Below are 12,069 nucleotides of genomic sequence, written 5' to 3'. Positions count from 1 at the left end.
AAGAGAATGTTCTGCACAGTAAAATTCTGCTATTAACTATTATGTCATCATATGAACTCTAAAATGTTTTTACTTTTAATCTTTTCCTACCCCCCCCTCATCTGTAACCCTTTAAAAGTTGTCTTATGTATTCGCGTTCCGCTGCTTCCTCCTTACTTACCACATCTGCACAGTAACAGCGCTCCGGTAACTGAAGAGTCATTAACGGGTTTGGAGAGCGAGTGTCCCAAAACTAAAACAAATGTCCAAAACAGCATCATATGAATCAGCAATAGGTACACTTGAGATAATGCAAACTAACAAGGTAGATCATCTTTTTATATGCAGCATTGCTGTAAGTATCAGTACTCACAACACAAGTTATTTTCATCATAAAACAGACATCCGTCAAAAATATGCAAGCAACATAAAGCAGTTCCCCAAATCCACAAAAGCGGCTCTTAACTGAAATATGTACTAGAATTAGAGATATTATGGATCTTTAGTTAAAACAAAAAAAAAAGATACAGTTTGCATAATAGTGAGCAATACCTTTAAACTTTTGTCCCAGCTTCCAGTCATGATACAACTGTAGTTTGGTGCCTTAATCCAATGGACAGTCTTTATTGGAGCATCATGCTGGGAAAATACAGGAAGTTAATAGTACCAAAAACAATTAAATTATTTATACACACACACACACACTACTATAATGTAAACTGATTCAAACAGTTTATTGGGACTATTTTGGGAGAAACATTCTGTAGTGCTATACACTTAAAGGTACATGAAACCCAATTTTTTTCTTTCATGATTCAGATAGAGAATACAATTTTAAACAACTTTCTAATTTACTTTTATTACCCAATTAGCTTAATTCTCTTGATACCCTTTGCTGAAAAGCATATCTAGATAGGCTCAGTAGCTGCCGATTGGCGGCTGCACATATATGCCTCGTGTGATTGGCTCACCCATGTGCATTGCTATTTATTTACCAAAGGATATCTAAAGGATGAAGCAAATTAGATAATAGAAGTAAATTGAACTGTTTAAAATTGTATTCTCTATCTGAATCATGAAAGGAAAAATGTGGGTTTAATGTCCCTTTAAGAAAGAAAGAAAAACATTTTTAACAGAGAAATACATTAGCAGAGTTCTCCAGTCTAAGACTTGTAGGAAGATGTACAAAATGTATGATCTGGACTATACTTTGATAAGTAAAAGGTTACATCATACACAAAGGATCTTAAAAGGGAGATGAAACCCAATTTTTTTCTTTCATGATTTAGAAAGAGCATGCAATTTTAAAACAACTTTCCAATTCCGTCTATTATCTAATTTACTTCATTCTCTTGATATCCTATTTTGAAAAGCATATCTAAATAGGCTCAGTAGCTGCACAAAGATGCCTCGTGTGAATGGCCCACCCATGTGCATTGCTATTTCTTCAACAAATGATATCTAAAGAATGAAGCAAATTAGAGAATAGAATTAATTTGGAATGTTTTTTTGTTTTTTTAAATTGTACTCCATCTAAATCATAAAAATTTTTGGTTTCATGTTCCTTTAAAATGCTGGATACATTATTACAATTCAATAATAATTTTGGTAATAAGTGTAGAACCGTTACAGAACAGATCTATATAAAATTATCGGTTATTTGTAGAGCGCCAACAGATTCTGCAGCGCTATATATTATATATAATGTATATATAAATAAATAAATAGGAGCACTAAAATGTTTTTTTATATGCAACCAACTGCGTAATAATAAAATGCTCTATATTTAAGGTGATTCTCAAACCGCCAATATTGTCCATTGGAACAAATAAAGGGGATTTTCAGTCGTGAAGTATAAAATACTTCATGCTGAAAGTTCCTTTATTTGTTTGAAGCGTTCGCCGCACTGAGCTCCTCAAGCAGCCCACGGCAGAACGCTATTTTGCCAAGAGGTGACGTATTTTATACTTCATGATTGAAAGTCCCCTGAATTTGTTCCAATGGCCAATCCTAGCATTTCACAAACGCTAGGAATGACCATCACTTTAACCATTGCAAAGAGTTAAACACACAAAGTCAGCTCTGGAGCAGCTATGTATTATTGGGAACTAGTTGAACACATCCTATTAGCTAATAACATATATGTGCAGCCAATCACCAGATTGCACCTAGAAGTCCTGCTTTTTAGCAACAAAAAATTAAATGAAAAGAGAACAAAGTAAATTTCGAGAATAGAAGTGAAATGAAGTGTCTCTTAAAATTGCATGTTTGTTTTAAGACAAACGTTCATGTCACTTAAAGGTATAATGTAGGATTTGCAAACTATAAAGATGTTCATATCAATTTCATTAAAACATGGGCCACAATGATTACTTCCATAGGAATGTATGCAATTAAACAGTACTGTCACTAAACTCTATAAAATAAAAAAGAGACATTATCCATTTGAAGATATTCAATTTTTTTTTTTATTAATACAGTCAAAGTAGTCTGTTATGATGAAGCTAAACAACATAAAAATGTGAACTACAAAACCAAATCGGATGTGGCTGTCTGATCAGTCTTAAGGGGGGGGTCCATTTTCTCCATGTTATAGCAGCACTTTGACATGGAAAGAAACTGACTGCCAATCCAACAATATGCTACCACCTCTGCTACTATGTCTACTGGATGGTCTATATCCCAGTCTCAAATCTATGCTCGGCACTGGACCCAAAAGCCACAGCTGGCCAGTACCTCACATCTCACACCTTGCATTGGCCAGCAGTCTCTTCTCAAACTCAATGCAAAGGCAGCTTACCGTTTATTTACTGTCTGGCAGTACCACTGCAAACAATGATTCCCTGCTCCCTTTCCACTCAGAGCTTTCCCATAGCCACAGCCGAAAAGTCACATGGAGAGGCCAACAACTTCTGATTGGCTGAACAGGCACTAGCTTACATGTGCAAAGTTCAATGGGAAGGACCGGAATGCAGATGTATGCATGTGTGTGTAATGCATTTGTAGCTTTTTATTGGAGTAAATACTGCTATTTTTGGGAGGGCAGTGGAATTCTTTATTAGATTAAAGACTTTCTTAAAAACCCTTCAAAATGGATGACACTTCAACAAGTGTTTGTGTAAACCTGCACTTCACATTGATTTTACTGCAGAAAATGTCTAGACTGTCCATTAAACACAATGCATATTAATTACACAAGACATTTTCTTAGGTCTGTACTGACTCCTTTGTGAAATTGCACTGACTCATTTGTGAAATGTGATTAATGTTAACCTTGCATGGCTTCTGTGGGTGTGAGGAAAAGGAGTTCAGTGTGCGTGAGTGTGCGTACACACACACTTTTTGAGCAAGAGAGACTTCTCAGAAAAGGGATTAGTGCTCAAATGTTAAATTTCTATATTCAAAACATTGGGGGGGGGGGGGGGGACAGAAAACTGCTTCCCAATTTTCTCAGCTATGGTTCTGGTATAACTGGACACAAATACACTGCCTACAATAGAGAATCTAATCATTTAAAATAGTGAATTAAGAAAAAAAATATTGTATAGTGGGTGATTTACTCATAGTATATTTTACCTGTGCAATTTGTATGGACTGATTACTATTTAGATCCCACATTTTGGCCGTCTTATCACATGATGCTGTAAACACTTTGCTTCCATCCTGTAAATAAATAAAATCAGTATATTTAAAGTATGCACTGTGAATTCTAGCAGACATATCTTTGTTTGTTTAATAACCCCTAGACTATAAAGTCTTACGGTAAAAGGTCATATTTACTTATTATGCTGCTGTGGAATGATAGAACAGTTTTTCTGACTAACAACTGTACAATGCAGAAGGCAATCAGCATCTATTAATAATGTACAGAAAATAAAAATATCCCGTGCTACCCCTCCTACTGATATACCTCAGGATCAGCCAATGAACAGCCGTCTAAAAGGTTTCCTGCAGAGCAACCTCTAACATGCCACAAGAAATGTTGCAATCAGTGTCTGATCTAACCAGATTGCATTATTTTCTTTACTTAAAGGGACAAGAAACCCCAATTTTTTATTTCATGATTCAGATAGAGAATACAATTTTAAACAACTTTCTAATTTACTTCTATTATCTAATTTGTTTCATTCTCTTGGTATCATTTGTTGAAGGCGCAGCAATGCACTAATGGTTTCTAACTCATGGTGAGCCCATCACAATCAATATATATATGCAGCCACCAATCAACAGCTAGAACCTAAGTTTCTCTGCTGCTCATGAGCTTGCCTAGATAAACCTTTCAGCAAAGGATAACAAGAGAAGGAAGCAAATTAAATAATATAAGTAAATTGGAAAGTTGTTTAAAATTGTATTCTCTATCTGAATCATGAAATAAATTTTGGATTTAATGTTTGTTTAACATACTGTATTTACATGATAGGCACTCGTTAATATTAAAGCAAAAATAATTTAAAAAAAAAAAAAAAGAAGAAACTGCTGTTTTAATTAAGTTTATTTTTACCTTCATGTCCCTTCAATAAATGTATTATTTCAAAAGCACACTGAATTTACTTAAAGGACCAGTAAACACATTAGATTTGCATAATCAAGAAATGCATGATAAAAAGACAATGCAATAGCACTTCAAATCTGAACTTCAAATAAGTGGTAGATTTTTTTCTGATAATTTTAAAAGTTGTGTCTATTTCCACTCCCCCTGTACAATGTGACAGCCATCAGCCAATTACAAATGTATATATGTCCCATGTGTGAATTCTTGCACATGCTCAGTAGGAGCTGGTGACTCAATAAGTTTAAATATTAAAAGACTGTGCACATTTTGTTAATGGAAGTAAATTGGAAAGTAGATAAAGATTGCATGCTCTATCTGAATAATGAAAGTTTAATTTTGACTTGAGTGTCCCTTTAACAAAAAAATAATCATAAAAACATAATTCTGAAAATACAGGTGGGGATAAAGCAGAGTCTGAAAACCACTTCCCTAGAACATAAATGAAAACTATACAATTTATTAAAGTTGTTTCAATTTATTATGATTTTCAATTCCCATAGTGAATTATACAGCCAAACTTTACAGCTTTGCAATATTTAACTCCTCAACTGTTAGATCCGCTAATATTTTGTTGCATGCTTTGAAAGGGGCTCATAATTGCCTAAAATACATACATCACTCCAGCAGACATCTAACACAGGCCCCGTGTGCATCTGCTGAGCTTTTGGAATCGTCTGCCCATTATCCTGAACTTCCCAACAACGTACCTGTGTAAAAAAAAAAAAAAAAAAAGATAAAATGCACAACATTATTTTGTTCTTACAAATACACTTTTTTTTTAATTTACTGAGTAATTGAAGTGCACAAAGTGTCCATTTAAATAAGCAGGGTTCTCACCAAGACCTATTTATTGGGCACACCACCAAGCTGATTTTGCTAACAACCTGGCTAAAATGTAAGCCAATATTAAGCGGACATTAGCTTATCACGTCAGTTTATGTTAAATTACACAATTCATTTGATAATTAACATTTATAAATTAAAGAAAATATTACGATAGTGCAAGGTATTACATTGCCACTACCTGGCTTGCAACATTTTCTGTGGGGAACAATGAATAAGAAAGGAACCTCTGAGAAAACATGGGGTGGGAAAACAAATCTTCACATAATACTTTTCACATATTAAGTGTTTTTATTGCTTACACTGATGACTGTGATAAGTTTTAACTGATCTATACACATAATAGTGCATGTCCTCTTTAAATTAAAAGGGACAGTCTACTTAATGTTTATTGTTTAAAAAGACAGATAACCCCTTTATTACCCATTCCCAGTTTTGCATAACCAACACTGTTATATGTATACTGTTTATCTCTGTGATTACCTTGTATCTAAGCCTCTACAGACTGCCCCCTTATTTCAGTTATTTTAACAGGCTTGCGGTTTAGCCAGTGTTGACTCATAAATAACTCCAGGGGAGTGAGCACAATGTTTATCTACATGGCACACATGAACTTGCACTGTCTAGCTGTGAAAAATTGTCAAAATGTACTGAGATAAGACTAGAGGCGGTCTTTAAAGTGATGGTAAATTTGCCTCCAGAACTTCACATATTCTGAAAGCTCTTCTCCTAACTATTATTATACTTTATTTATGAAGCGCCAACAAATTCTTCAGCGCTGTCTATGGATACAATTCATTTAAATAAAACAATACAAGACTTGTAAGAGACAGGACAAAATTTACAAACACATACAGGAGGGATATCAATATCCTTATTTGGTTCAAAAGTCAAATGTACTTTTAATACTCAGCGTTTTTGTCAGGCTACAATACCTTGTTTAATGCAGCCTCTCTGAGGCTCTGATTGGCTGGAAGAGTCAGTCAAAGAAGCCTAAGCAAAATTGTTGAGAGAGGCTGCATTAAACGAGGTAACATAGCCTGACAAAAACGCTGAGTATTAAAAGTACATTTGACTTTGGAACCAAATAAGGATATCGATATGCTAGTTAGGAGAAGAGCTTTCAGAATATGTGAAGTTCTGGAGGCAAATTTACCATCACTTTAAGGACTTAGAAAATAGCATATGAGCCTACCTAGGTTTAGATTACAGCAAACAATAACAAGAGAACTTTGATGATAAAAATACATGCCCTATCTGAATCATGAAAGGATAATTTTGACTAGACTGTCCCTTTAAGATTGGCCCATACTACAGAAATGTTTCACAGTAACATGCTAAACATCAGCATACTATTAACACAATTAGGTAAATAAAACTTAACTTACATCATTGGCCCATGACCCTGCAATCAGGAAGTTTCCAGGTAGGGTTGGTGGACTGAATGATAGGCATCCAATACTGTCGTCTGGTGGAGATGTAACTTCAATATCCTATGCAAGAAATAGTCATATTGTTTTGGAGACCTATGATGTCAAAGATGTGATGCAGAAATCATATTTGCACAGTGATATCTACCTTCATGGGATTATGGTTGTCTGTTGCTGTACTGCCAAACATGCTAGACACTCCAGTCCCAAAGCCTCCTCCTGAACCAAACAAACTCATTTTGGTGCTGAAAAGAAAATTAACCCAGAATCTTGATACAGGAAGAGCTCAGTAAATGTCAGTTCATAATTGCACTCATTATGCTTAATGGAAGCCAAAGGATGCTGAAACACATTCTGTTCCAGAGATGACACCAAGGATTTAAATAGAGTAAAAACCTTGTAATTACAAGACACATCTGCTGTGCTGCTACAGAATAACATATCAGCCAAGTCTTAATATTTTTAAAACAAAGATCCTTCTTACTGCCATTATTTTTGCATATCCAAACTCCTCCGACCATTTTCCTTATTTGGAGGAACCAATCTGAGCTTCAGTCTGCAGACAAGGCTTGCCATAGTAATAAAGTTAGTGTAAATTTAATTGTTTTGCCGTTGTTATCCAATAAATCCAATTAGGGACATAAATGTAGCAGAGTTAGCCTTCATAAGTCAGCAGAGTGCATTTAAAGTTCTAAGAATTAGAAACTACTCAATTTTCAGAGTCAAAAAATTACATGTTGTAATTCGTTAAAACTATTGACCTACACTACTGTGAGTTTAACACCCGCAAATGTGTTAAACACACAGTAGAAGTGTCAAAGCAGAAACCTTTGCGGAGATTAAACACACAGTAGTGTAGGGCCCTTTAAATTACATGAAAAGGGAGCAAAATAATGCAAAGTTGTTTCATTATAGATAACTAAAGATTTCATAGAAAAAAAGCCATGCTCCAATTAACCCACAGGTGCGGGTAAAACACAAAATGTGTACTTTCTGTACATATTAATGGGTCCTTCTTTAACCCCTTTAATGACCGACGCCCTTAAAAAAATACAGTTAATGCCTGAGGACGTACGGCGTCTGTATTGAAAAGCGGTGGAAGCGATCCTGATTGCGTCCAGCCGCTTTCCAGTTATTGCAGTGATGCCTCAATATCGAGTCATCCTGCAATAACACTTTTTCCCCATCCGATGCAGAGAGAGCCACTCTGTGGCCCTCTCTGCACCGGCCATTGATGGCCGCAATCGTTGGTGGGTGGGAGCTGATGTGGGAGGCGGGTGGGCGGCCATCGATGGTTTGTTGCAATAAGAGGGGGCGGGAACGGGGGCGCGCACGGGGGTGGCGGGCACGGGGAGGGAGCGGGTAGGAACCGCTATACCCCAGATGCAGAACTTTTATTCACTTTCTGCGATGAGATTTTTTTAGTGAAAAATTTTCTGCAGGTCATTTTTAAATAAAATTCAATTTTAAATTAGACAGTTACACTAAGGCACCAGTTCAATTGCAATGTGTTGATTAACTGAAGAATAAAGCAATTTTTAACGTTGTATAATATAGTGCAGTAGTTGAAAATTGCATTGCAAATAAGCTGCATTCAAAAAAAGAAAATTTTAAAATGTCTCTTGAATAAATATGTTTCCTTTTCTTTTGGTCTAACATAGAAATGTAGTAATAAAAAGATGCAAAGCTCATACTAACGTCTTACATTCAGAATAAACAGCTTTGCCGATTGGGAAAGGCTAGGGTTCCGGTTTTGAGATTTTTTTCTCTTGAGAGCAAGTCAACAAGCAATGTGCTGCTGCTGCTTTGCAGCACTACTGCATATTTGACTGCTCACTTCAAACAGCACTTTGCTCTGTATGCACTGTGCTAAGAAAAACTTACACAGTGCAGCCAGAGCACAGCTCTGTTTGAAGAGAACTGTCTAATGTGGAGCAGCACTACAAAGTTCAAGCGCTAACAGTGCCTGCATGTGTCCTGTTCTTTCTGCAGACATGCTGCATTTTCTGCAATGACATCTCACATCACTGTATGTTCTGCCTTGGGGCGCTATACTACGGAAAATTGTATCCCCAAAAGTGGGAGAGAGGGGGGTTTGAAATAAAATGTATTTAAGTGATATGGGAGGGGAAGCTACACTACAGAAAAAAAATAAAAATAAATCTTTTTTGTAAACTGCTGTTGGGGGATCCTACACACCAGCATATGAATTAGAAATAACACATACCTTTTATTTTAGTACTGGCAGACTTTCTGCCAGTACTTAAGATGGCGGGGACAATTGTGGGGTGGGGGAGGGAAGGGAGCTGTTTGTGATGAATCAGGGGGTGAGATGTGTCAGGTGGGAGGCTGGTCTCTACACTAAAGCTAAAATTAACCCTGCAAGCTCCCTACAAGCTACCCAATTAACCCCTTCACTGCTAGCCATAATACACGTGTGATGCGCAACGGCATTTAGCAGCCTTCTAATTACCAAAAAGCAACGCCAAAGCCATATATGTCTATTTCTGATCAAAGGGGATCCCAGAGAAGCATTTACAACCATTTGTGCCATAATTGCACAAGCTGTTTGTAAATCATTTCAGTGAGAAACCTAAAATTTGTGAAAAAGTGAACAATTTTTTGTATTTGATCGCATTTGGCGGTGAAATGGTGGCATGAAATATACCAAAATGGGCCTAGATCAATACTTTGGGTTGTCTACTACACTAAAGCTAAAATTAACCCTACAAGCTCCCTAATTAACCTCTTCACTGCTGGGCATAATACACGTGTGATGCTCAGCAGTATTTAGCGGCCTAATTACCAAAAAGCAACGCCAAAGCCATATATGTCTGCTATTTCTGAACAAAGGGGATCCCAGAGAAGCATTTACAACCATTTGTACCATAATTGCACAAGCTGTTTGTAAATAATTTCAGTGAGAAACCTAAAATTGTGAAAAATATATTTTTTTCATTTTATCGCATTTGGTGGTGAAATGGTGGCATGAAATATACCCAAATGGGCCTAGATCAATACTTTGGGATGTCTTCTAAAAAAATATATATACACATGTCAAGGGATATTCAGGGATTCCTGAAAGATATCAGTGTCCCAATGTAACTAGCGCTAATTTTGAAAAACAAATAAGTGGTTTGGAAATAGCAAAGTGCTACTTGTATTTATTGCCCTATAACTTGCAAAAAAAGCAAAGAACATGAAAACATTGGGTATTTCTAAACTAAGGACAACATTTATAAACTATTTAGCATGGGTGTTTTTTGTTGGTTGTAGATGTGTAACAGATTTTGGGGGTCAAAGTTAGAAAGTGTTTTTTTCCCTCATATTTTATCTATTTTTTTTATAGTAAATTATAAGATATGATGAAAATAATGGTATCTTTTGAAAGTCCATTTAATGGCGAGAAAAACTGTATATAATATGTGTGGGTACAGTAAATGAGTAAGAGGAAAATTACAGCTAAACACAAACACCACAAAAATGTAAAAATAGCCTTGGTCCCAAACGGACAGAAAATAGAAAACTGCTGTGGTCATTAAGGGGTTAAAGGGACAGTACACTGTAAAATTGTTTTTCCATAAATGTATTTTAAATGACTTGTTATACCAACTGCAGAGTATAAAATATTTGAGAAATTGCATTTTCGGGTTTATTTGTGTATCTGAAGTAGCTGGTTTTGTGCTTTGAAACCACAGCCTATTACAATGGGTTGAGCTTCAGGTAATATCAGATCTCATTATGTTATCACTTTCATGTACACAGACTTGCTTCCTTATCTTATATTTGTCTGGAACACCAAAGCTCAATACATAGAGAACAATGGAAAATTATTATTTTATTACTTAACTATCATGCCCCCACTAATCTCTTCTGCTGGCTGTGTTTACTTAGGCTTGTCAATAGCATATACGCCAGTATCAAAACTTTCAGTATAGGTTGGGAAACCACAAGCTAAATCAGCTATTTCAAATGCTGAAATATGAGTAAAGGAGCTACTTGCAACCAATTTAAAACACTCTAGCAGGTAAAAAGGATCATTGGGAATAAATTAAAGGGGAGAAAGTTTTTGGGTGAACTGTCCCTTTAAAAGCACACTATACTGGCAATTGTTTTTCCCTCAATATGTTCCCAATTACTTGTTATAGCAGTATTTACAGTGTATTTCCTTTGGGAATTGGTATTTTGGGTTTGTTTTTGTATCTGAAATAGCTGCTTTTGCTTATTGAACCCCTGACATAATTAACATTTCAATACCCAAGTATTCATTGTTATGTATATAATAGAGAGCAAGATAAGGAGGCTCTTCCTGCAAACTCAGACCATTTGAATGGGAATACCCTTGAATATAATTGGCAATGGTTTCAGAGAGACAAAAAATTTTTTTATTTAAAATATAAACATAAGCCTGAAGCAGCAATTTCACATATATTTAATACTCTGCAACAGGTATAACAAATAATTAGGAACACATCAAGATACAAAATAATTTTACAGGACAGGGTCTCTTCAACTTATTGTCTTTAAATTGTCCACTAACTCTCAATAACCAAAGCTATCAGATAAAAAAACAAATTATACAGCAATTATTGAATCCCTCTATTATTTAATTATAACATAATCAAGTGCCTAATATAATATACATTCTAGCTATATTACCCTACACAATTTGGAGGTCTGTCACAGATCATAACACCCTCGACCCCTATATTACTTGCAAATTATTATATCCTTGGTTGGCAATATTAAAATGTACCACTGCCCAAGGAGCACAGTCACCTCATTCACCTAATGCCATGTGTGGCCTAAAACATGCTCCCTCTCGCTTAGTCAATGATCAGGACTCAAAGACCACACAATGTTCAATGAATGCCCATGTATATCCGTTTCAGACAATCATCCTGCAGCTCCCCGATCTATTAAACTGACCGGTATTCCTTACACTTACACAATGGGCGGAGTAAGAGCTTCAATCTGTCCAGCAGTTGAAACGTTTTTCCTACCGCGCGTTCTTCCACTTCCTACATGTGTGACGTAGTGCCTAGGCGACTTTGCGTGCCAGAGCGTCTGACCGATCTGTCAGTAAGTCTCTGTGGTACTGGATGACTTCCATATTCCCGAATCCCTATGCAGCATGCGCTAGATCTGTTTTACCGTTTGAAAAACAGATCGTTTGGTGCTTTGCGTTATAAATGGTTTTTAACTATATATATATAATAGATAATTTCATATATAATTCTCCACTTAATTGCTGAGCACTAAGTA

The 12,069-nt window shown here is 36.0% G+C and overlaps 1 protein-coding gene across 3 annotated transcripts in view; it reads right to left on the bottom strand.

Annotated features, from left to right (window-relative positions):
• The window catches only part of RAE1 (ribonucleic acid export 1), a 31,611-nt gene extending 19,768 nt beyond the window's left edge, over window positions 1-11,843 (bottom strand). For 2 of the 3 annotated variants that reach the window (XM_053703941.1, XM_053704111.1), the window contains exons 1-7: window positions 11,753-11,843; window positions 6,953-7,049; window positions 6,763-6,867; window positions 5,146-5,238; window positions 3,556-3,642; window positions 532-618; window positions 161-232 (exon numbers count right to left, since the gene is read on the bottom strand). In XM_053703941.1, coding sequence (XP_053559916.1) covers window positions 161-232; window positions 532-618; window positions 3,556-3,642; window positions 5,146-5,238; window positions 6,763-6,867; window positions 6,953-7,042 — 534 coding nt within the window. In that variant the 5' untranslated portion in view covers window positions 7,043-7,049; window positions 11,753-11,843. The other variant, XM_053704028.1, reaches the window with a different exon arrangement.
• Window positions 11,844-12,069: the final 226 nt, after the last annotated feature.

This window comes from Bombina bombina, chromosome 1, assembly GCF_027579735.1.
Source record: "Bombina bombina isolate aBomBom1 chromosome 1, aBomBom1.pri, whole genome shotgun sequence".
Classification (NCBI taxonomy): Eukaryota; Metazoa; Chordata; class Amphibia; order Anura; family Bombinatoridae; genus Bombina; species Bombina bombina.
This window is presented reverse-complemented; position numbering and strand designations above follow the sequence as displayed.